The following is a 26,457-nucleotide window of genomic DNA, read 5'->3' as shown; positions in this document are numbered from 1 at the left end:
AACTAACACAAACAGATACACGTATGCACACACACACTGATTGCGTGCATGAGGCATGAATGTGTGCATATGTGTGCATATACTATATGTCTGTGTGTATGCAGGCCTCTGTGTGTGAATGTATCTGTTTGTGCATAAGCAGGAGTTTGTCCCATAAAAATTCCCATTAGATATTTCCATTTGTCTGAAAAAGTGCTGTATGATATGTATTTACATGAGAGTAAATATAAGTCTGGATGAAATATGATCATAAACCTCTGTATTCTTTTCCTGAATTGTGATTCACAGGTCTGAACTATCTGCTGATAGCTCCTCGGGGAGTGGCATCCTGCGCTGGCATAGAACAGACTGCTTATAAAACCTGTCATTCACAATGCCAACTGACTTCAAATTAACATATGAATAAAATAAAATAAAGTTAAAATGGAAGTCAAAGTGAATATGCAAAAATGCACATTTTGATAATAGTTGTTGATTGTATTGGCCTACGCTAAAAAATATATATAGCTGAAGATTACTCCATTGAACCAAAAGGATCATTCAGCGGAGTGGATAATTTAGTGTCTGGTACCCTCTGGTGGACAATTATAGAACTGCATGTTCTTTTTCCCTACCAGCGTAACAGCTTTTAGTAGCCTAATTCAGATGACATTTCAGAGTGAGGTGAGCAGCAATTTGCAATCGGATTTGAGTAGGATTACAAATATGCATCCAAAGACAAATGAAACACCCTGTAAACAACGTGATGGTTTTTATTTATTTCCCTTTTCAATATTGTTGAACGGTAGTGATGATAATGATGGTAATTCTGTGCTGAGAGTATTGCAGATATAATTTCAGATTTAAAAACAAACATATATATAATCAACATCGTAAAATATAGAAGTACTTTAACTTTAAAACAGCTTTTAACAGTAAATCCAATGCCGGTGAAAGAAACATTCTATTGTTAAGAGTAGATCGATCTGATTTATTAGCTCTGTGCTTACAATATCATCATGAGTAACAAATTGCAGTAATGGGAGCATTACAAGGGTACTGTATATGGTCAGCTGAAAAGGTTTTCAGGAAATACAAAATAAATCAATACGTATAGATCCTATATAGTGCATCAAAACAATTAAGGAACCAGCAAGGCATTAAACGGCCGCTTGAAATGATCATGCTATGTCCACAAGGCCTCACTGATCCAACGGTGAGACACCCATCCCCACAAGGACATCACATCCACCAAACTCTGAAGATCTCTCAATCCGGTGGGCCCCTAGGAGAGGACAATGTCCATGCTCTATGGAAGACCGGAAGTCAGTGAACTCTTTCAACGGGAGTAATCAGGCAGTTACTGGAAAAGGGTTCTGTCCATAGAATAATCCAAGTCCAAATGTGTCTGTTGCTATGCTTCCCATTCCAGGTCTCAGCAGATAAATAGGCCAAAGCAAATACATGACATTTTTCCGATTGCATTCCTGATTAAATGATCCAGGCAGTATACTCAAGGTTGGCGACGGCCTTTTAGGAAGAAGCACTAGATATATGGGACACAGAGTCTTAAGTAGTAGGAGAGGATATAGATTGTCTCTATATAAGACTATAAGCCCTACTTTTGGTGTGCTGGTTGTAGTCTTATGTTGAGGTCTAGACGTCCTGCTTGCAGTCTGGTGTTGAGGCCTACAGGTCCATTTTGAGTTTCTCTGTGGGGTAGCCATGGTCCTGGTCCAGCTTGGAGAGAGTCTTTCTGACACGGAGAGCTGTGAGTCGGGCTGGGGGGCTCTGGAACCAACACTCCTTCATTACCTTGGCAATGGAAGCCAGGATCTGTACACAGACATAGATAGAGAGAGAGGGGGGGGGGGGGGGGGGGAGGGAGAGGGGGAGAGAGATACCATAAGACAAGAACTGCAAGAGCTTTACAAGTCACCCCAAACAAATGCTTGTGTGTGTGTGTTTCTCACCGGGTGCGAGTGCAGTCTGTTGTGCAGACTGGGTCTCTGCTGGTCTACACACACCACCTTCTTCATCTCCTCAAAGCTGGGGTCAGAGGGCACCATGTCAAAGAAGGGCGGCCGGTACTCCTCCACTATCCCTGGAACACACAATCACACACAATGAATACATGTTACAGCACCAGTATGCTTGTGTCTTCATTCCAAGTCAAAGGTCAGCCAACATACCATTTTATGCAATGGTGATGGAGGTGGGGAGGGTTTGGTGGGAAAACGAGACATCGTGACACTCGGTGACATTGAAATAACGTTCCAAGATTTCAAGACGGAGAAAACAGAACCGGAGAAGACTACATCAAAGATAAGTCACGCTTATCTTCTCTCAGACTAGGATTGAATCTGCTCTCCGACCTTATTAGATTTGGATTGTATACATATTTCGTACAGGGACTGAAATAGTACACTGAAGTTGAGAGTGGGACTGTTGGGCTATATATATGTTGGACTAAAAACAGAACTGAGAAATACTGAATCCCTGGACAGAGAGTGTATTGTTCTGGGAGGTCTGGTTGTGTGTGTGTGAGAGACCGTGTGTATGTGAGAGAGCATCTGGACTATGTGAGATGGGAGAGTGCTGACACTAGATAAGAGTGTTTATAATTACTAGAGGCCTAATCATGAGAGAGGATATAGACAGAAACACACAGAGACTCCCAGAAAGAACAACATTGTAGTGATGAGAGACATGGGCTATCCCCTCCTACACTCTACAATAGTACTGAGACAGTATAACATGTATTTTCAATACCATTTGCTCCAGTATATGGTATGAAAGTATTTACTTGTTCAATCATGAGAAACATATCCCAGGTTCCCTTTGGTTCATATTACTCACCGTACAGTAGAGTACAGCACATTTTTAGTAAGTGTATGTGACCCCTGCGGGAATTGAACCCCCGACCTTGACGTTACCAGCGCCACGCTCTTACCAACTGGACCACAGTACATGTTTCAATTAAAGATGATAGTGTTTTTGTTGACCTTCTAGTTGCGTGTGTGCGTGTGTGGTTACCGTTGACAATGGTCCTTCTGGAAATCTCCCAGAGAACCAGGCCCAGGGCCCAGATGTCTGTCTGCTTGTACGACTCAAAGATGTCCATGCGGATGGTCTCATCCAGAACCTCTGGGGCCATGTAGCGTTTGGTACCCACCCTGGGGTTGTTCCCCACGTCCAGGTAATCACTGGTCTGAGAATGCATCACAGCCAGGCCTGGAGACACAACAGGGTCATGTTCAGTAGGGAGAAAACATTTTGAAACAGAGTGAAACAGGGAGGTCGTACCTGAATTTGTACAATAATAACACAGATCTTTCTAACACATTTTTTTCTACAGTGTGCCATACTGAACACAACCCACGAACACATGAAAAAGATAGGAATGCTGTCTACGTGGTCTCTCCAGGCGTATCGTAAACAGGCAGCAGCAATTCATAGAATGGACTTTGCCCTCCTTTCTCGGTCCATTCCTAGCAGCCTAGCTCTGGTCTTGGTCCCCTCCAGCTCTCTCTCCTTCAGCCGTTTCCTCCCACCTCCTGTTCTTACCCAGGTCGGCGATGCAGCACTGTCCGTTCCTCTTGACCAGGATGTTTCGGCTCTTCAGGTCTCGGTGGGCGATAGCAGGCTTGCCCTGGCAGCTGAGGATCTCTGTGTGGAAGTGGACCAAGCCGCAGGCTACAGACAGGCACATCCTTAGGCAGCCCTCGGGGTCCAGGCTGCTGTACTGGAGGAAGTCATAGAGACTACCCAGCTCGTGGAAGTGGGTGATCAGCCACAGCTGGGTGCTGGAGTTCTTAGAAGTCATGTCAGATGCTATGAAGCCTGGGGGGAGAGACGACAACGAAGCATGTTAACGATGAGATCTTGTGTTAGCGTTGGTAGGAATCGAAGGATACAGTAGACCAGGGTTCACCAGCTGGCGGCCGCTGGGTTGTTTTATTACGTATTCACACGCGTAATGGAGAGACGTGACCGTTTACAAACGGAAGCAAGATTGTCTTAGTCAAATATTATGTCTGTTTGGGCTTCTTGCGGTCTACAAATGATTTGGAATTATGTTCCGGGCCCCCCGACAATCCGCTCAACAAACAAAAAAATCTAGTTTATGATCCCTGCAGTAAACTCTTGACAGGTGCACACTGGGTTGTCGCAGTGCATTTCCCCAGTCACAATGTAGAAAGAAATACATTCATTGCACTTGATACAGGTCTCTGTTTGCGCCGGTTTAGTGCAAGCAATTAGTCCAGTCCAAAACCATAGCACCAGGAGACGACTGTATTTGTCTCGTTGCACAACACGGGTTCCAGGTTACGGCGACTCACCCAGGATGTTGTCGTGTCTGAGCTGCACAGTGTTGTAGATCTCGGTCTCTCTGAACCAGGACTGTTCATCTCTAGAGGAGAAGATCTTCACTGCAACACTCTCTCCCATCCAGGTGCCCCTCCACACCTCTCCATACCGGCCCTTACCTGGGGATAGAAGGACAGGGGACAGAGACACAAAGACTTCTTAGACATAACAGCAGCTATGGAGGGGATTGGTATAGCCTCGCCTCAAGCCACTGTGTCTAGTAGACTAGTAGTGCTTGAGATTACCCTGGTTTTATTTAGAAGGTCCATGAGACACTGGCGAGTGAGTTCACGGGGTCTGTATAGCGCTGCGGCTATGGACGAATGAGAGACTGACAGAGAGAGCGAGACTGATAGAAAAGGAGGCAGGGAATTAAGTGAGGGGGATGACTCACCGACACACTCGACCAGAGAGATCTGCCGAGCCATGGTCCTCTGCACCAGGTACGGCAGGCCAGTCCCACTGCCTGAGGTACAGAACTCGTCAAAGATTTCCTACACAGAGAGAGTCACACAGGTCAAGGATCACAGCCGCCTGCCACTGGTTTTCAAGTAGCAATTTCATTACATAAATAAACATATTATTGCTAAAGCACCTGGGATCTTGCTAGTGATTCTATGACATGATATCCTCCTGTGCATATCAATTAAATTAAGTCCCATTCTTACCCCGTAGGTAGGGTCTGCCCCACTGGGCACCTTGAGCATGGAGACGTCACGGTCCTCTCTGTAGCCCAGCCTGTGGTGCTGTCGTCTGGAGCGTAGCCACAGCACCAGACCACACACAGCCACGGACAGGATCAGCAACACCAGCAGAGGGACTGCTACCAGCAGAATCACGCTGTCCTTCTCACTCGTAGGCTCAACTAATGGACAACGGACACATGGGCATACAGGCAAGAGTGAGTAGCAGTACAACGACAGACTTTGATTTAAGCTGCCCACAGTGCTGTTCAAACTGGTCAGGACCTCCAACCAGATACGATAGAGACGATGTTACTCCAGAAACGTTTATTTTGTATAAAAAGAAAGTTGGTCATATGACATACAGCATCTTATTATTAACGCATGGCATTTCACCTGACGGCCACCAGGGGACACCAGACACTGAGTTTCCATTAGAAGCCTGTATGACTGAGGTTTGAATCCTTACCTGATTAGAGGGGAAGGATAAAAAACCATGGAACCTCAAGGCCCAGATATGACAAGGGGTTCTAGACTGTTTGAAAGGAAGTTCTAGCGAAGCTGCAGTGTTCTGACCTGGGTCTGGGGGAGCGGTGCTGTTGACGTTACAGAGGTTCTTGGTGCAGCAGTGGACGTACAGTCCCTGGAAGCTGGTGTAACACTGTTCCTTGTAGTGGTCCCTCTGGAAGCAGCCCTTCTCCTCTCTGCCATGCACCTTGGTGTAGAAGCAGTAGTCACCCCTACAGGTGCCGTTCCTACACGTCCCCTTCTTGTTTTCACATGTACACAGCAGGTCGGTAACGCCGTCAGGGCCTGGAGAGAGGGAACCGGCAAGTGTGTGAGCTGTGTGCGTATATATACACACAAACAGACACACACAGACGATTTGGACTGTTCTGTACACTACTGTCTGGCAAACGCTTCCGGAGCATCAAATCATAGCTTCTATCGCCAAGCAATAAGAGTGTTGAACAGGTAACCGATGGCTGCTCACCCTCATCCACGGACTATCTGCACTGACTCCATGCACACGCTCAGGTCTATACACACACGCACTTACATCATCACTCTCACACACAGTCTGACGCCACATACACATATATCATGCACACACACTCTCACCACATAATCTGCTATTTATTAATCTACTTTTTATTATATATCCCGCTGCCCAGTCACGTTTTATCCCCTGCCCCTGCCTACATGTACATATTACCTCAACTTCCACCGTATCCCTGCACATTGATATGGTTCTGGTACTAGTCTTGTATATACAGTAGCTTGCATTTTATTTCTCGTGTGTTTTAATTTTTATCTGACCTAGCTTTGCTTTCCGTGCTTAAAAAAAAAAAAATCCTATTCTGGACTATCTAATTCGACCCTCTGACGTTGACCTCTGCATTGTTGAGGAAGAGCTTGCAAGTAACCGTTCACCTGGATTGTTTGCACCGGTTGCATTCTGTCATGTGACACATTTCCTAGGATTCGATGCGACACACACAATCTCAATTTATCGGGCCTTTCTCCATCTGTAATGTGTATGTAAACTCTAGTGTCATTTTTTGCCAACATTGTTTCCGTCGGGAGTGTGATACCGAGGACTAGTGAAGAGCAACTGTGGTTCACATTATAACACAGCAACAAACTTACCCTCTGACGGCGATCCCACAGATGACTGATCTGCAAAATATAAAAGCGGCGTGAGAAAGAGCAGGTCTGGTGGGCCTGCATTGGGCTGGGTAGAGTATAGAGGCCTCAGTGGAGACCAGAGAGGTGAGGAAGTGGTCACTGAGGGACTGAAGGCTTTCTCTCTTTTTCTCCCTGAGGCCTGCAGGTCAGAGGTCGCAGCAGCAGCAGCACTCGCACAGGCACGGCAGGAAGACGCAGACTTCCTCTGCTCTATTGTTTCACTACCGTACGACAACGAGCACTTCTCATCTACACACGCATCTGCACCTAGCTGATTCCCCAGCAGCAGCAACAAACTCACTCACACTCAGATACACACCAGCACAGATACACAAAGATATACAACACACATACACACACACGGGTGATTACGTAAGCTAGCACACTCAAATGATACACACAGCCACACACACACACGGCCACATTCTTTGTTGACCTACCTGCATGAGCTGTGGAGATCCACAGGCACATCCCAGCCAGCAGCACTGTGACCATGGCAGCACCCCCCATTCTCTGTCAGAGAGACAAGACAACGATTAGAGCTGCAGCGATTATGCTTTGTCACAGTATATTGGTCTTTCGGCACTCGATGCAAGATACGGGACAGACAGTTCTCTCTCTCTCTCTCACACTGTTTCATAAACTCCTGAGCAGCTTCACAATCAATATCAACTTCTACCTTTCCTCTCATTTTCCCTCTCCTCTCTCGATCTCTCTCTTGGCTCCTACCAATTTGTCCTCCAACTCTCTCTCTCTCTCTCTGAGCATGATAGCCTAGGCCCGGCTGCTGTGGCTAAGCTGACTGGGCATCTCTGAAATGAAAACACCAAATGGAAACAGCTGCCGCAAGATCGACGCAGCTCCGGCCCAGCAAACATTCCTACAACATTGAGTAACGACACAATGGAGTCCACAATTTGGGTTCCGGCTAACGTTAGCATGACAACATCAGGCCCAGCTGCAGGTTGGAGCCACACAGCTCTAGTCATTCCCACTGACTCCCAGTCTGTCAGCAGAGGAAGTTGTGAGGTCAGAAACAACAACAGAGCGAGCGTCAGGCCCAGGGTCCAGTCAGTCTGCCTGCTCTGTAATTGGAGTGGGTGGTGGTTTGGATAGAAGAGGGGGTTTAGTTAGGGAAAGGCAGCACTCTGCACTGCCCGGCCCTGTGTGTTTGTGTGTCAAACCCCTGTGGGTGTGTGTGTGTGTGTGTGCGTTCTGCTCGTGTTTGTGTACTGTATAGCAAGCTACCCAGGCCCAGACACAGGCCTGTCAGCTCCATGGTTGCCTGGATCACAGTGTAAATATTGATTGCTATGCTTCCTGCCATTGAGAAGCCGCGCCCTGGAAGGAGACTCAGGTCTGCTCATTGTGTGTGTGTGTGTGTGTGTGTGTGTGTGTGTGTGTGTGTACCTGCTCATTGTTTAGGTCTGCGCTGCTGTGGGTCACGCAAGCTAGAGAGGGTAGAGGCTGGGTTTCTACGCAATGAGACAGGGTTAGTTCCAGCATTCTTTTTGGTGTTGTGTGTACTTTAAGCTGGTGTACTGAACAGGGGTGTGTGGCTACTGATTGGTGTGTGTGGCCATCTTTTGGAGAAGTGCTAGTGCCCTGCCATAGTAGCAAAGAAAGAATATTGCTGCTCTGTCAAACCAGTTAAGGAACTCAGAGCCCCTACTATCCTCAGGGGAACTGTGGAGCCAGTTAATGTACCACTCAGTTGAGGAGGCTGCTGAGGGGAGGACGGCTCACAATAACGGCTGGAACGGAGTCCATGGAATGGCAGCAGCAACATGGAAACCACGTGTCTGATGTATTTGATACCATTCCACCCATTCCGCTCCAGCCGTTACCAAGAGCCCCGTCCTCCTCAATTAAGGTGCCACCAACCTCCTGTGGTACCGCTCAATGACGTATAAACACAATACACTACAATGTATGTCTATGATAACACAACACAACCAGACAGTTTGTGAAATCATCTTCCTATTTTGTTGATGGCTGCTTGGGCTCCAAAGCAAAGTAATTCAGTTGAATCATCATACCAAAACAACAATCTGTCCATGTGATAATACTGGCAAAACAGGCCGCAACTTTGCAAAACTAGCTTAAATCTTTACGCTGGGCTTTTTTGTTGTTGTTGCACAAATTGTGTGGCTCCAGCTCAACTCAAGGATCTTGATATGAGAACACCACAGAGTTCTGGTTTGGCAATGAGGAACAAGGCCGCGAGACCACGATCAGGGTTCTCAGCTCAGCAGCTGTACCACATCTCCATCACGGTGCATTATTAGACACTGACTAGGAGAGGGTTTGATACTATTTCCTGTCCCGTGCATCCCTTGAGAAAGGCCTAGCAGCTGAAACTTCAGAGCTGCCTTGCGTTGAATTGAATAAAAACGTCTAAAGTAAAGCAAGAGAAACTTTTCGGGGCGCACGCGTGCACGCTATTTTTCACCGCTGTGTTTTAATATGGGCCCTTAGGAAGACGAATATTCTGTAAACAGCTCCACCCATTGAATTGGCCTATTCTCTATGGAGGAGCACTAACCATACTGTCTGTCTCTGATTCCCCCTCTCGCCCAGATCTACCATAAGATCTGGGTAGAGATGAGTAATCTGCCTTAGCCATCGCAGACAGGCAGAGGCAGACCAGTCACACACACAGCCCACTTCCTGTCTCTGTTTTCCTGCCGTTTGTCTCTACTCTGTCCACAACACCACGGCGGTCACACCGACCCGTGGGAAAACACAGTCATTGTCATCTCTTCCTCTCATCTTAAAAGCTTTGACTTCACAGTCCCATCTCCCATTCCATCTGGATTACATTTATGTTGCGGTGGGGGGAAAGGCAACTCAGCTAGCACATAACGTTCTGAGAACCATGTTTCTTAGAGCATGGTGGTACCGAACTGTCTGTTCAAGCAGTTGGCAAACAGTTCGGACACTCATCGGTAAAACACAAGACATGCAACCAGAGGTCTCTACACAGGTCCAGAACACAGGCTGGGAAACGCACAGTATTTAATAGAGCCATGACTACATGGAACTCTCTGCCACCCCAGGTAACTCAAGCTAGCAATAAAACCACACGCCTTACGGCACAACGGGGACTGTGAAGAGACAATTTTTTTGTATTCTATTATGTAGGTGGGTGGCCTTGCATGAGCCTTGTCTTGTGTGAGCCGGAACGGCTCATAGGGCAGGAGCCGTCTCCTGTTTCTGAAGCGTGAGGCAGAGGCAGGAGATAATGTAGTATTATGTAGTGTTATGTAGTATTATGTAGTGTTATGTAGTATTATGTAGTGTAGTGTTATATAGTATTATGTAGGGTTATGTATATTATGTTTATTATGTATATTATATTATGTATATTCGTTTTTTTATTTGTTGTTTTGTTTCCTGTTTGGAACCCAGGAAAAGTAGCCACTGCCTTGGCAGCGGCTAATTGGGGATGCCAATAAATACTTCTAAAAATACTACTTGGTTAGAGCTTGGTTTTCTTATGGTTATTTTGCATACAACCTTCCCACAACATTCTGGGAATGGTGCAGGAGTTGCCTGGCTTTGAAACATGCTCAGCACATTTAAAGAACTTGACAAAATAACGTTATTTTCTTGGTATTTCTTTAACAGAACTTTAACAGAACATCGTTACATTTAATTACGTTTGGTAATGTTCCAAGAACGTTTTCTCCAACTGGTTTGACATTGGGAATGTTCTCAAATAGTTCCGAGAACGTTAAGAAACAACGTTCTTCTGTAGGAATTTCAGTACTTCAGCACAACGTTTTCTGCAGGTTTACTCATAGTTCAATTTGAATTCATGTTCTCAAAACATTAAGAAAACTTTACATAAAAACCACAAGAAAGCATTAGGGAATTCAAAGAACGTTCTAAGAATGTTATTTAAAAACAAATACAATCCATTCTTAGCGTCAACAAAGCTCTCTCAAGCCTCTATCTTGTTAAGTGTGTTCAGGTGTGTTGGCCTTGCCCACTAATTGGCCTTGCACACTAATTGGCCACACCTGATCTTAATGAGTGCTTGTTTCCTTTGAAATGGGGTCTGTTTGAACAGACTAAAATTAACAGCTTTGTATGAGTTAACATCCTGGTGGCACAGTGGACGAATTCCATTGATAGAAAACAGAACACCATTACTTTGAATCTCACTGATGCCGTGCCACAAGTTAATTTCCCTCCAAATACACCTCTGCTGTTTTCAATCAGGATCTCAGCGATCACTGCCTCATTGCCTGCATCCGCTATGGGTCCGTGGTCAAACGACCACCCCTCATCACTGTCAAACGCTCCCTAAAACACTTCTGCGAGCAGGCCTTTCTAATCGACCTGGCCGGGGTATCCTGGAAGGATATTGACCTCATCCCGTCTGTAGAGGATGCCTGGTCGTTCTTTAGAAGTAATTTCCTCACCATCTTAAATAAGCATGCCCCTTTCAAAAAATGTAGAACTAAGAACAGATATAGCCCTTGGTTCACTCCAGACCTGACTGCCCTCGACCAGCACAAAAACATCCTGTGGCGGACTGCAATAGAATCGAATAGTCCCCGCGATATGCAACTTTTCAGGGAAGTCAAGAACCAATACACGCAGTCAGTCAGGAAAGCAAAGGCTAGCTTTTTCAAACAGACATTTGCATCCTGTAATTCTAACTCCCAAAAGTTTTGGGACACTGTAAAGTCCATGGTGAATAAGAGCACCTCCTCCCAGCTGCCCACTGCACTGAGGCTAGGAAACACTGTCACCACCGATAAATCCACGTTAACCGAGAATTTCAATAAGCATTTCTCTACGGCTGGCCATGCTTTCCTCCTGGCTACCCCAACCCCGGCCAACAAATCCGCACCCCCCACAGCTACTTGCCCAAGCCTCCCCAGCATCTCCTTCACCCAAATCCAGATAGCAGATGTTCTGAAAGAGCTGCAAAACCTGGACCCGTACAAATCAGCTGGGCTAGACAATCTGGACCCTCTCTTTCTAAAATTATCCGCTGCCATTGTTGCAACCCCTATTATTAGTCTGTTCAACCTCTCTTTCGTATCGTCTGAGATCCCTAAAGATTGGAAAGCTGCCCTGGTCATCCCCATCTTCAAAGGGGGTGACACTCTAGACCCAAACTGTTACAGACCTATATCCATCCTGCCCTGCCTTTCTAAAGTCTTCGAAAGCCAAGTTAATAAACAGATCACTGACCATTTCGAATCCCACCGTACCTTCTCCGCTGTGCAATCCGGTTTCCGAGCTGGTCACAGGTGCACCTCAGCCACGCTCAAGGTATTAAACGATATCATAACCGCCATCGATAAAAGACAGTACTGTGCAGCCGTCTTCATCGACCTGGCCAAGGCTTTCGACTCAGTCAAACACCGTATTCTTATCGGCAGACTCAACAGCCTTGGTTTCTCAAATGATTGCCTCGTCTGGTTCACCAACTACTTCTCAGATAGAGTTCAGTGTGTAAAATCGGAGGGCCTGTTGTCCGGACCTCTGGCAGTCTCTATGGGGGTACCACAGGGTTCAATTCTCGGGCCGACTCTTTTCTCTGTATATATCAACGATGTCGCTCTTGTTGCGGGTGATTCCCTGATCCACCTCTACGCAGACGACACCATTCAGTATACGGCTTCCTATTTTGCAACAAAGCCTCCTTCATTCTCGCCGCCAAACATACCCTCGTAAAACTGACTATCCTACCGATCCTTGACTTCGGCGATGTCATTTACAAAATAGCCTCCAACACTCTACTCAGCAAACTGGATGCAGTCTATCACAGTGCCATCCGTTTTGTCACCAAAGCCCCATATACCACCCACCACTGCGACCTGTATGCTCTCGTCGGCTGGTCCTCGCTACATATTCGTCGCCAGACCCATTGGCTACAGGTCCTCTATAAGTCTTTGCTAGGTAAAGCGCCGCCTTATCTCAGCTCACTGGTCACGATAACAACACCCACCCATAGCACGCACTCCAGCAGGTATATTTCACTGGTCATCCCCAAAGCCAACACCACCTTTGGCCGCCTTTCCTTCCAGTTCTCTGCTGCAAATGACTGGAATGAATTGCAAAAATCGCTGTAGTTGGAGACTTATATCTTCCTCACTAACTTTAAACATCAGCTATCTGAGCAGCTAACCGGTCGCTGCAGCTGTACACAGCCCATCTGTAAATAGCCCATCCAATCTACCTACCTCATCCCCATATTGTTTTTATTTACTTTTTTGCTCTTTTGCACACCAGTATCCACTATCTGTACTTGGAGTTCAAAACAGTTAACCTAAGCTAGCAGTGTTATTTGAAGTCGAAACACTCAGTGAATGTTTTAAGGAAGTTATTCAAAAACATCCAAATAACCTTAACATTTTGTTCAAAACATTCATAACTTTTAGACAATGTTCTCAGAACATTATTTAATTACCTTCAAATAACCTATCATTTCCATTCTCAGGACATCAATAAAACCTCCCAGGAAAACTTTAGTACAGCTCAGGAACCATAGTACAGCTCAGGAAACCTATGGCTTCGTTCACAGTACCAATGGGAAACCAAAAACGTACGTTCCCACAACTTCCAAGGAGCCAAATGTGCTAGCTAGGAAGCCACCAGTGGAAGAGTCTACAGCAAACTGACTCCAACCTCCTGCAATGGGCCTCTATCTGCCTAATGCAACTGAAGGAACTCTGCTACTCTTCTGCATGAATAAAAGTGTCTGCTAAATGGCATATATACAATATATACAAGTCATTTGTACGACAACTGACTGCATAGCTCAGATGACAGAACAATATCTAGCTACAATACATGGCCAATAGTATGTGGACACCTGATCAACGAACATCTCATTTCAAAACCATGGGCATTAATATGGAGTTGGTCCCCTCTTTGCTACTATAACAGCCAATCACTCTTCTGGAAATGCTTTCCACTAGATGTTGGAACATTGCTGCGGGGATTTGCTTCCATTAATCCACAAGAGCATTAGTGAGGTAGGGCACTGATGTGGGGCGATAAAGCCTTCCAATTAGGCCTTCAAATTCATCCCAAAGGTGTTTGATGGGGTTGAGGTCAGTGCTCTGTGCAGGCTAGTCAAGTTCTTCACACTGATCTCGACAAACCATTTCTGTATGGACCTCGCTTTGTGCATGGGGGCATTGTCATGCTGAAACAGGAAAGGGCCTTCCCCAAACTGTTGCCACAAAGTTGGAATAAAATAATAATCTAGAATGTTATTGTATGCTGTAGGGTTAAGATTTCCCTTCACTGGAACTGAGGGCCTAGCCCGATCCACGAAAAACAGGCACAGACTATTTTTCATCCTCCACCAAACTTTACAGTTGGCACTAATAATATGCATTTGGGTAGGTAGGGTTCTCCTGGCATCTGCCAAACCCAGATTCATCCATTAGACTGCCAGATGGTGAAGAGTGATTCATCACTCCAGAGAACGTGTTTCCAATGCCAGCAAGTTTGGCATTGCACATGGTGATCTTAGGCTTGTGTGCGGCTGTTCGGCCATGGAAACCCATTTCATGAAGCACCCGACGAACAGTTTTTGTGCTGACGTTGCTTCCAGAGGCAGTTTGGAACTCGGTAGTGAGTGTTGCAACAGAGGACAGAAGATGTTTTAGACGATACACGCTTCAGCACTCGGCGGTCCTGTTCTGTGAGCTTGTGTGGCTTACCACTTCACAGCTGAGCCGTTGTTGCTCCTAGATGTTTCCACTTCACAATAACAGCCCTTACAGTTGACCGGGGCAGCTCTAGCAGGGCAGACATTTGACAAACTGACTTGTTGGAAAGGTGGCCTCCTATGATGGTGCCACATTGAAAGTCACTGAGCACTTCGGTATCCATTCTACTGCCAATGTTTGTCTATGGAGATTGCATGGCGGTGTGCTTTTATACACCTGTCAGCAACGGGTGTAGCTGAACTAGCCGAATCCACTAATTTGGAGTGGTGTCTACATACTTTTGACCATGTACTGTATATCTTTATCATTCAGATAATTATTAATCTTTCACTGTTTATCCACAGATAGCCATGACTGTTTAGCATCTGTTGTTTAGTAAAGGCTTTACAGCTTTAATCCTGTGATTGTTGTGACTCAGAGCTTGTTATGATGAGAGACTTGTCTGGTCTGGTATGTCTGATTGTATCTGCATTAGACAGACGTAACAAAGCCAGGCTTAGCGTTTGTCTACATGCTTCAATTACATCCCATTTGGCAACTTATTCCCTATTTAGTGCACTACTTTTGACCAGGGCCCATATGACTCTGGTCAAAAGTAGTGCACTATGTAAGGGATAATGTGCAATTTGCGACGCACCCATTGTGTGTGTTCTCTTCTCACATGTGAGGTAGGATCAGCTTTCCCTCTATACCCCCATGCTTAAACCAACATGATGATAAAATTATAAAAGGCAAAGACATGTATTTTAAGGAAACAAAATACTTCAAGGGATTTGAAAACCTCAGAGCTACGGCACAATAGGGCCTAATTTCTTTTGTGTAAAGCACCAATAGGCATTGGATTCAGCTCATGCAAAAGTTGATGTACAGCATTTGCATGAATTGCAATACAGTTCTGCAAATTCAAATATTTAAAGGAATATTCAAATTGTATTTAATCATAGGGCCTTCTGCTAGAACCATTTAGTCATTGTGAAGATGCTAAAACACTGAAAATATGCAGCTGTAGTGAACCATGGTGGCTGAGGTGTGTTGAGAGTTTGTTCCTTCACACCTGAGTGAGAGAAGAGTTTGCAGTGACAAAACATGCCTCCATGGCTGTTGTGTTGTGTTCCACCCACAGGTCTATGTAACCACACCTGGCAGCTCAACTACAGGTGGCCTACATCATGTCTCATCATAGCCCATACAGCACTTCATAAACTAGTAATGATGGGAAAGATCTACTGGGGCCATAATTATATAGCATCTCAGAGAAGGAGTGGTGATGTAGGAACAGTTTTGAATTTAGATCATAATGAATAAGGGGGGACCTGATACTAGATCAGCACTCCTACTCTGAGACACCTTATGAATACTGCCCCTGATCTAGCATCATGTCGCCTCTGACCATAGAATCGTACTTATGATCTAAAAGGCTAAACTGATCTTAGATCGGCAGCACTGCCACGCAGAGACGCCTTATGAATACGGGCCCTGGGTTTTGCTTTGAATGGACTCAATATAAGGCACACGTTTTGCAATGGTCAGCTATTCTGTAACCTGCACCGTGCCTTGGAGTGAAATGTCATCGCTAAACTGAAGACAATCTAGAGTGCAGGTGTTCTAGCCAATAAGCACCGCTGTGGATTGGCGCTTTTCTGATGTGGTCAATGTGGGAGATATGTCAGTTAGGCATCAGTATTTCATAGCCTACAACATTCTAATCATAACAGAGACTTGTAATAACGAAGTTTACCTACCTATTTTATTTAAAACAGCTATCCATACCTAGACAAAAGGTTAAACGAATAGGCAACAGCTGTCACAAATGTCAGATTATTAAATGTGCAGCGTACTAAATATTCAACATAACACTCAAATCACAAAACAATATATATTTTAAGACTTTTACCCGTTTTTTTTCCTTTTAAGCGCAGCTTCTTGCTTTTCACGAAGAAGCCAAATTATGTATCACCACAGACATGCGCCACGTTGGTCCCATATTATAAACAAAATATGTCTTTTAAACTACTTTAAAGTGTTAAAAGACAACCAAAATGAATGTATTAGATACGTCTTCCATTCATATGTCAACCTTTGAGTTCGGTGAAAGTTTTCAGTCCCAGATGTTGAATCCTAAAATCTCTCCACATCCTTTCCTGTTTCGATGCGAATCAACCTCAGTATTTTTATATGGCGCTCCTCTCAACTTTATGTCAAATAATTTCAGTTCTGCTACAATGAAACGACTCTAAACTGAATATCCACGATACCTGACGGGAAAATGAACGCCCGTTCTTTCGGTCTAAGATATATGTTCCGTCCAAGTTTACCAGATTTGTCTCGTCTCAAGCGCGGCGCTGTGACGCTATATCTCGGTCTAAAATCTTTGACTGATAAACCGAAAACACGAAGCCGAGCTGGAACATAGGCTAGACGTCAGCCTTCCGCTTTGAAATAAGTTCACAAACAGCCCATGGCTCCATCTCGATAAAGTAGCCTACGTAGCCTGCCTAGGAACCTTCAACCCAGCTTTGCTCTGTTCCTGATTCAAACGCAAGATTAGGCCTACAGAGATTTTAAATAAAATTGTGTCCCACCCCTCATTGTCTCGAACGGGGTCTGGCTGGAATGTGCTCTCTCAGAGCAGTTTTCCTGTTGCTGGCAAACCTCTTATTTTCTCCCCTGGTTTTCCCTCTTGCAGCCTGTCGTATACGAAGACTACAATTACAGGGCAGATGTGGCTTTGGGTCTTTCAGTGATGCGAGTTTAAGAGATAGACTGTAGTAAATACGTTATAACCACATAATTAGGCATCAAGCAGACAACATTTTTACACTTGAACTTTAATCATAACTTCCTTATTAGGCCTTAACATACAATGTGTGTGTGTGTATGTGCTGTTTTTTGTGTGATGCTCACTGTCTTTGTATCACTAACACTGTCTGTCTCATCTGACTATGAGCTGTGCATGGAGACTGGACTGAAGACAGACAGTGTGACACCCTATTCCCTATGCAGTGCACTTTTGACCAGAGCCATAGCGCTCTCATCAAATGTAGTACGCTACATAGGGCATAGGGTGTCATTTTGGATACACCCTCTCTGAGACAGCCAGTCCCAATTCACTCCCTACCCCTCCTCTTACCCCTTGGACCTAACCCTCCAGGGGTTGCAGAGCTAACTGAGTAATGGATGATGACACACTAACTGTTAATGGTATTACAACTGGTATCTGGTCTCATTTCGCTCTTGTGTTACAGCAACAAACACTATTTTTCTATTTGTTACTATATTAGGTACATATCCTCCTCAGAAGGACAGTCGGAGCTCTAGGAGAATATTGCGCTATTTTAGCCAGCTTTGGTCATCATGAAATATCCTTTAAAAGGAAGTCTGCAAGGCTTCTGGTCTAAACCCAGTAAATATAGCTATCTAGACCCAGTGGATCAATTTTTGTTCTAATACTGAACTGTTCATCTCTCACAATGATCCAAATATGACTTGCCTCCTTTATGGGAATGTTACACTATACTGATGTGTGGGTGAGATCTTTTCTTCATTTGAGTAATGTGAATTCCTTCATCTCATGGTCCCGAATATTATCCTCTTGGCCTATGTACAGCAGCTAGATACACAGCTGGGAGGCCTCACATCAACAATCTCAGGGAAGAGAGAGCAAAATGTTTTTCTTATTTTGAGCAGCAGCAGCATGTATTTTCCCTTCCCCACATTAATCTGTGAGCTGTTGAGATCCGGGTTGTTCTCAGCATTCTTTCAGTGCCAGGCAACACCATGGAAAGAGAATGATATGTCATTCAATGTCTATGGGCAGCACAGTGTGTCTCTGTTTTCTCCAGGCTTCACTGAAACTCTTTGTTTTGTTGTTGTGCAATAATCGCACAGGACAGGATTGAATAGAATGGAGAGAAAGTCTGGGCAGTCTGCTTTGACATTCAACAATCTTTGAAAGAAATGGTCTACAGAACACATTATAACAGATTAGAAATAATCATTTAAAAGGCTTAATCGAATTACAAAAACAACTAAACTGCAGTCTAACCACTTGATTTGCTGTAAAGATGAGGGGTGGGAATATAAGATTGGCGATAGAACTTCATTTCCAAGAAAGGTTTAGCAGTTCTGGAAATATATATGAACTTTCTGTGCACTATGTAGTGAATTGGGTACCATTTGCAACGCACTCTCAGTCTTTAGTCACGGGTTCTAACCTGGCCTCTCTCTGACCTCCATAAGACTCTTGTTTCAATGTTGACTTTATATTGACTAGTTCCCCAACTGTAAAACGGAACTGAAACTAAATACTTCAGAGATACTGTGAGAAAGTTTCTCTGGGTTCACTGGGTATGTTAATCTACTGGCATGAAAGTTGATAAGGGATTTTTGGTAAATTTTGCAATTCTTGCTTTAGTTTTGATCTTATTCCTCCCCCCAAAAACATTTTGTCTGTTTGTTGAGTTCGTTTTTCTAACTTGGTCTTGTTTGCTCTACAGACTGGTATTTCTGGTCCGGGGATGACAGTTCTTAGCATCTACAAATACCCTAATTCATTATTCATTTAAACAAACCAGTCATATGTGTTCTCCTCCTGTTTTTAAAAGTTTTAATGGATATTCATTAGGCCTATTGTATCTATTCCTATTGGTGGAGACATTTCTGATGTATCAATGGCTTTTGACTGGGAAAATTCACTACCCATATGTCTCTTTCCAAGTCTTTGATGAGGGGCATAGAATATGTATTGAAGAATAACCATCACATTAGGGCAGCTACAGACACAAGCTTATTCCTACTCCACACTAGACTCAGCGATATGACGTAGATGCAGAGAGTAAACAGCATTAATGGGCCAATTTCCGCAACAACGAAGATCGTTGAAGTTCGATGCTCAACTTCTCCACTGTTTTGATCCCGTGGCTCCCACGCTGTAACAGCGTGAAGCGAACCCGTGTACATGCGCAGATACTGTGTGTGACTGTGTGAGAGCGAAGTCTTGCATCTCGCTCATCTCAATATCCGCGGTGCTGCTCGTGGCGACGTCATTTCGCTTAGTCTACCTTTAACAGTTGCACTGTATCTACAGTGCATCTGTTAACATAGCTAAGACTTCGGAGTAAGTTTGTGCCACGTAATAATAAAGTCACTCAGTGTCTGGCTTATCTAAGAACCTGAGCCTCATCAAAACTGAGGTTATCCCTGATTTAACTAGCCCGGTGTAACGAGTGCGCTGAGAGTCAGGAAGCAAGTTCAGGGAGTGAGTGTTTTAATAAACGAATGAAACAATACACGTAACACTAACAACGCACCAACATGAAAACAGAGCCAATAACACCCGAGGAAAGAACCAAGGGGAGTGACAGATAAAGGGAAGATTATCAAGGAGGTGATGGAGTCCAGGTGAGTGTCTTGAGGCGCAGGTGCGCGAGACGACGGTGACAGTTGTGCTGGGTAATCAGCAGCCTGATGACCAAGAGGCCGGAGAGGGAGTATACGTGACACCTGGTCCCAGATCTGTTTGTGCTGTCTTGCCAACTCCTATGGTCATTGTTATGTTAAGAATTGGCAGGAGTTATTCATCATTTGAAAAACTCATGGTAATGTCCTGCTTCTCTTTCAGTAAGTGCAAATAGAAATTTGACATTTCTTTGCTATGGCTCTGGTTCCTTCACAGTTTCGATGAGTTAGTTGTTTCAGACATGCTGTATGTTAAGAAGGCGGAAGCCCAAACAAACTCTACTGATCTTTTTAACGACTGACTCCCCAAAAACTAAACAACAAAATAAGTTAACATATAAAAAGCATATTCCTCTTGATAGATACATGAATAGTAAAGTCTAGGAATGTTCAGGCCATTTCAGTAAGTCCTTACAGCATATCCCAATCAAGAGGAAAAACAACAGTCCATCCATTAGTCTTAGTCTGGCTCAGATGCTAGTTTCCACCCGTGTTATTGGAGACACCACTGCACGGCTGAAACTGGGCTTCCATGATGGCCCCGGAAAGGGGCCACCACAGGGGAGCTGTCCCCTCGTCCCTCTTATATGACATAATCACAGATTGGAGTTAGTAAGAGATGGCAGCACAGAGGCCGTTCTATTCTCTCAGGGTTCTGTGCCCTCACTCTGTGGCAGTTTACAAACAGACAGCTGGCAATTTAACTTGCCTTGGCGGGCTCCTTGGCATTGGCCGCCACCTTGGCTGCCTTCATTTTAGATTTCTCAAGTGCCTTCTCTTGCACTCCCTTCTCTTCCTCTAATTTCTCCTTTTCCCTTTTCTTCTCCTGCTTATCCGATTTGTACTTCCAGACTGGAGGCTCCAGGTGGCCCTTGTGCCTCTTTGTCTTCTTCGCCTTCTTGGGTGTTTTTTCCGCAGACTTAGTGAAGGTGATCGTGGGGATGCAGCCGTACGGGAAGACACTGTTCCGATTCACCAAGGAATGGGGGAGGAAGTTCTGGACGCCGTTTGCAGTCGTTGAGAGAACACTACCCCTCCGCTTCGTGTCCGAGCAGCAGTTGGCGAGCAAGAGGGAGGACGACGCCGGCGCCGGATTGAAGGAACACTTCACACCGTTACTATGACACACGGAGCTCTCCTCCAGTTCCTTGCTGCTGTGCTTTTCCATCAGCTCCGGCACAGCCAGCCGCCGCTTCCCGACCTCGGGGGGGCTGGTGGGGCAGAGTGGCCGGCAGCCCATGGAGACTAGTGGACTGTGGATGGACGTTGTCATCCTCACCATGTGATCCAACACCCCATTGTCCTGAGGGTCGTTGGGGAAGCTGAAGGTCAAGCTATCTTTCAATCGCTGGGTCAGGTTCTTGGGGGCCATGGCTTTAGAAGACAGGAGACAGAAGAAGATAACTTTATTGTCTTTATAAGAATATATGCCATTTAGCAGACGCTTTCATCTAATTAGTACAGAGACACTGAAATGTGTCTTTTTCCTTTATACCTACACACCCAAGACACACACACAGCCTCCAAAAATGTGTCCGCTGCAATGCAGCAGCACCACTGAAGCAGTTTAGGGGTTAAGTGTCGTGCCCAAATACACAACATCAGGTGATGTAGCCTATTTAGGCTAGCATCCCTCCCCGACATATTTTCCCCAGTTGGAGCAGGGATTTGAACCAGCAACCCTCCAGGTTCTCGTCTCTCAAACCTTTAGCCACCAACTCCTTCAGCTCGGGCCACTCCATCACGTAGCCATCGCAGAACTGTTCGGCGATGGGACATGCCTGGAGGCGACGGAGACGCTGCAGGACCTCGAAGCGACTTGTCTTCAGGGCCCAGTCTGTTATGCTTTTCCCTTTGACATCGTCCACTACGTTGATATCAGCACCTGGTAAGTGGTCAGGGAGAGACAGGGAGGAGGAAAATGTGGAGAGAAAGAGAAAGAGAGAGAGAGAGAGAGAGAGCGAAAGAGAGAGAGAGAGGGAGAGAGAGAGAGAGCGAAAGAGAGAGAGAGAGAGAGAGAGAGAGAGAGAGAGAGAGAGAGAGAGAGAGAGAGAGAGCGAAAGAGAGAGAGGGAGAGAGAGAGAGAGAGAGAGAGAGAGCGAGAGAGAGAGAAAGAGAGAGAGAGAGAGAGAGAGAGCGAGAGAGAGAAAGAGAGAGAGAGAGAGAGAGAGAGAGAGAGAGAGAGAGAGAGAGAGAGAGAGAGAGAGAGAGAGAGAGAGAGAGAGAGAGAGAGAGAGAGAGAGAGAGAGAGAGAGAGAGAGAACAGAGACGTATAAAACCTTGAGGGAAACTGGGCATGATCAGATTTTCAGAAGGTAACTTGTGTTCAAAGTCAGCATAATTGCCCCACCAAGTGGCTATTAAGGGAACACAGAATGGTGCAGGGAGATACAGAACAGGAGATTAAAAACCACACTATGAAAACTGTCACCATTTGTTTGCCTTGACTAATTATGAGACAGCATGACGATGGCCTTGAATAAATGAATGAATCTACAGTTTGAGGCAGGAGAATCTAAGGTTTCCATTAGGGTTAATTGGTTAATTAGCTCCTAGATGTGTAATTGGAGTCATTATTAGTAGTGTCTATTTTCAGAATGTCCTCAACCATTCATTTAACACATTATAAGGCACGTAGATGTAATACATTAACACAGGAATACTCCCTAACTACGTAATAGGGTAACATCATTTTGACCTGTCTTGACTTATGAACATGTAACAGGTGTGACTGAGTGGAATTTTTCCAGAGTTGTGCCTATATCAGTCCTGGTAAATCCACACAGGGCTAGCTAATCCGGCCTGTAACCCAAAACAGCTAGTCCCAGATTAGAAGATAAGAAGATCAGAAAGGAAAATCCTTAGATTTGCCCCTTAACTCAGCAAGGTCTGCGTCATCATCTTCCTCCACCAAAATCTGTCATAACCATACACTTGGTCTGTGTCTGAAATGGCACCCTATTCCCTATATAGTGCACTACTTCTGACCAGGCCCTTGATTTTTCTTTTTTTCACGCAGCATCTTCACGATAACCATAGAAACATAATGAATAAAAGAATAGTCATTCTGTTTCTACGATGATAAATTGACATCCCATTTCACCCTAGTACCTGTGCATTTACTGTTTCGAGAATAAGACAAAAGATATGTTAGCAAATTGTCAGTATGGAGAGTGAGGATTTATGCCACTTGGAAAAGGAAAACCCATGAAAATAGTTCTTAGAAGACTTTCCCACCCTGAACTCAACGTGATTTGATTGACTTTAGCCACTTACCGGCCATTATGAGGGAAGACACACAGTCCTCCCTGCCCTGTATGGCTGCCTTGATGAGGGCAGTGAAGCCTCTGATGTCCCTCACCTCCAGGTCTACCTTAGGGTAGTAGTTCAGGATGAAGTTGAGGATGGATATGTAGCCTGGGGGGGAGAGGGGCTGTTATTAGGAACGTTGTTGTTACAGCACAACTACATAGAAAATAAACTCCAGAATACTGCGGATCTTGATACTCCACAGATTTACTTGATCTTGTATGTTATTATACACTTTGAACGAATATTTTCAGTATAACCAACATTTCTTCTTCAGCTGAATGCACTGCGACAACGGTAAAGGGATTCATTTTCCAGATACTTCCCTGATTATAATACTTTTGACCACCCAATCATAGGCCATGTTAAAGGTTGAAATGGTAGGATATAATCATGCTACCTTGCTCACCCAAGCTAGCCATCATAATATCGCGGTGCTTACCGGCCTGGGCAGCGATCATCACTGCTGTGCTGCCTTCGTTGTCCTGATGGTTGATGTCTATCAGTGGACACGTGTGTAGACCGTAGACGATGTCCACGTAGCCTCTGGAGACAGCCAACATCAGGCCATTCTGACATGGAAAACAAAGCAGAAACAAAGACACGCGGTCACTAACTAGGTGTATGCTTTAATGAACTAGCAACCGGCATTCTTTTGCTCATCCTCCTTGTGGCACCGCTTACATTAAAACCAACACCTGAGTAACTGACTTAGTGTCAGCTAACCATCTCAGGGACTGGTCCACATCATGCCAGAGACCCAAGGACCAAAGGTTGAGAAACTCTGCTCTAATGTACAATATCTGGGGCCATATGGTTACAATAGTACAATATCTGGGGCCATATGGTTTTGATGGTGGTGGGTAGTGGGAGGAACACCAGAGAGAAGTATTACACATCCTTATGTTACTATTGATAGTGTGGGCTAGTAAGGTGTGTGTGTGTGTTTCTGTTTGTTTGTGTATCCTTACCCTGCCGTTGATGTCCAGCTCCATGACTTCTTCCTTAGTAACCCCCCTCTCCAGGACCCTCTGTAGGGTTAGCGCCTCGTTCCTGTTACAGGCCTCGTACAGTGTAGAGGTGGTGCCTCCTCCACCCCGCCTCATCTCATAGTCTGGCATGATAGAGTCCTCAGACACCAAGCTCGCCGTTTCAGACTCATTCTGAGAGAGTTCAGAGTCCTCGGATGGGCCGGCGCCCAGGTGTGGGTCATTTAGTGCATGAGCCATCGCTTGACCTCCAGGAGCCCCAAGAGGAGGGGATCACACCCAATCGAGAGGCCTCCTCAGCCCCCAGAAGGATGGGATCAGAACCTGTGGAGGTGGAAAGGACCCTGCCTCTGCCCTGCTGATAATGACCGCATCCTGGAGGATCTCTGGAGAAATGGACAGACAAACAATATGACTGTCTGGAGGGGCACAGACACGCACGCACGCACGCACGCACGCACGCACGCACGCACGCACGCACGCACGCACGCACGCACGCACGCACGCACGCACGCACACACGCACACACGCACACACACACACACACACACACACACACACACACACACACACACACACACACACACACACACACACATGCAATATGACTGTCGCACTCGAGCACCACACAGAGACCTCTAATTCAGTTACACATTGTGCAACGACTGGCTCACTCAATTATGTGATGTAGCAACTGGCTCACTCAATTATGTGATGAAGCAAAAGTCCTGTTCGTACTCTATTATAGTACGCTTGTCTTCCCTTTCCCCAACATATCATCTGTTTTGGATCAGAGTGTTGATCAACAGCTCATAGAGCGTCTCTCAAACTTCTCTGATTCACAGTACAACAACTCAAATAAACCATGTAGCTGGCATTTGCAGGCATATATTGTAGAAGAATAGCCATTAAACAATCTCTTAGAGGCTGTATTTACCCTACAATCAATGACCAATGTGACAACAAAACATTTTCTAATCATTAGCCTACATAGTTGGTTGACCCTCTCAAGTCCATATCTTTCAATCAATCTTGATCCGTCAAATAGGTTGCTCCATAGCATTCTTCTAAGGTTCTCATTGACCTGAGACAGCACAGTCGTAACTCCTACGTTTTCCATTGACAGCATGGTGTGAGTGTATGGACAGTGGATGAGCCTCAACTCACCCCAAACCTGAAGAGAGCCTTAATGCCTGATTCATCTGAATTGCGTTTGTTCAGATATTTTCTTTTTTACATTGTCCTTCTCAGCACGGTTCCATCAACTATGGGGGATATGTATCCAGGCCAGCCCAGCACAGCTCAACTATGGCTGGCTCGCTTAGGTCCTATGGTGTGAATCAGGCTGCGGAGAACTTGAGGAGAACCTGAGGAGAACCTGAGGAGGACCTGAGGAGAACCTGAGGAGGACCTGAGGAGGACCTAGCCCCACCACGCCAGGTGTGATTGACAGGAGGTGGTGTAATCTGAGCCATTACGGCAGTTAGATATTGTCGGCCCTCTTGTGCTTTAGCACTGTGCAATCTGACAGCAGCGGCGGATTTAGGCATAGGCGACATGGGCAGCCGCCCACCCGCACAATTAAATAAAAATTAAAAAAATACATAAATGCAAAATTAAAAACAATATATATATTCCGAATGGTGACATTTGCGCAATCGGTTTTCTATCGCTCATTTGCATGTCACGTCAATGATATCATGTCACCGTGTGGGACTGTGGGTCAAATAACCTTGTCAGAGTGGGCACCCTGATTCTAGTTTGTGAGCTAGGCAGGCTACTGCCTGGGAAGGTCTCCCACTCATAAGTACGAGATGGAGGGCGGGGTAGGTTGACCTCAGGTCTCCTCACTGGAAGCCCGAGGTAGGGTGAGCGTGGGGAATCTATCAAATAGAGTACCTGTAACTTTGTACAGTACTAATGCAATTAATAATGCAACTAGTTGTGCAATTTAGTTTGTGTTTCTTGTTTGAAGTGCAATAGTGTAATAATCAGGATCTCTTCTTTATACGTGTGTTATTATATTTGTGTATTTGTGTGATATAGGATTTCTGCAATTTAGTTTTATTTGTGTGTTTTTTGTTAGTAATAGGGTAATAGTGTAATAATTAGATTATCTTTTTTATTTGTATTTATATACTATAATTTGTTCTATTTGTCTTTGTTACTTATTTTTGATAGTTATGAGTCGTATTTTTGTATATATATTTATATTTATGTAGTTGTAAATGTTATGATGATTTATTTCTGATGTTCCAAATGTCTGAATAAGAA

General features: G+C 45.0%; 2 protein-coding genes across 3 annotated transcripts; both read right to left on the bottom strand.

Annotated features, from left to right (window-relative positions):
- Nucleotides 1-738: 738 nt before the first annotated feature.
- Nucleotides 739-16,976, bottom strand: acvrl1 (activin A receptor like type 1). 2 transcript variants are annotated; one of them, XM_039010503.1, is made up of 11 exons: nt 16,323-16,976; nt 7,163-7,235; nt 6,684-6,713; nt 5,610-5,846; nt 5,019-5,215; nt 4,745-4,844; nt 4,323-4,469; nt 3,547-3,822; nt 3,016-3,213; nt 1,953-2,083; nt 739-1,815 (listed from the first exon to the last, which is right to left on the bottom strand). In XM_039010503.1, the coding sequence occupies exons 2-11, from the start codon at nt 7,230-7,232 to the stop codon at nt 1,669-1,671; spliced, it is 1,533 nt and encodes a 510-aa protein (XP_038866431.1). In that variant the 5' UTR covers nt 7,233-7,235; nt 16,323-16,976; the 3' UTR covers nt 739-1,668. The 2 variants fall into 2 exon arrangements, with proteins under 2 accessions (XP_038866431.1, XP_038866432.1); XM_039010504.1 differs by lacking the exon at nt 6,684-6,713.
- A 3,386-nt stretch (nt 16,977-20,362) lies between these two features.
- Nucleotides 20,363-24,423, bottom strand: LOC120061015 (photoreceptor ankyrin repeat protein-like). Its single transcript, XM_039010499.1, has 6 exons — nt 24,166-24,423; nt 23,637-23,766; nt 23,162-23,302; nt 21,528-21,770; nt 20,595-21,259; nt 20,363-20,467 (listed from the first exon to the last, which is right to left on the bottom strand). The coding sequence occupies exons 1-6, from the start codon at nt 24,421-24,423 to the stop codon at nt 20,363-20,365; spliced, it is 1,542 nt and encodes a 513-aa protein (XP_038866427.1).
- Between the last annotated feature and the right edge of the window lie 2,034 nt (nt 24,424-26,457).

This window comes from Salvelinus namaycush, chromosome 16, assembly GCF_016432855.1.
Source record: "Salvelinus namaycush isolate Seneca chromosome 16, SaNama_1.0, whole genome shotgun sequence".
Lineage (NCBI taxonomy): Eukaryota > Metazoa > Chordata > Actinopteri > Salmoniformes > Salmonidae > Salvelinus > Salvelinus namaycush.
The sequence above is the reverse complement of the archived record's forward strand: the minus strand, read 5'-3'. Positions and strand labels throughout refer to the sequence as shown.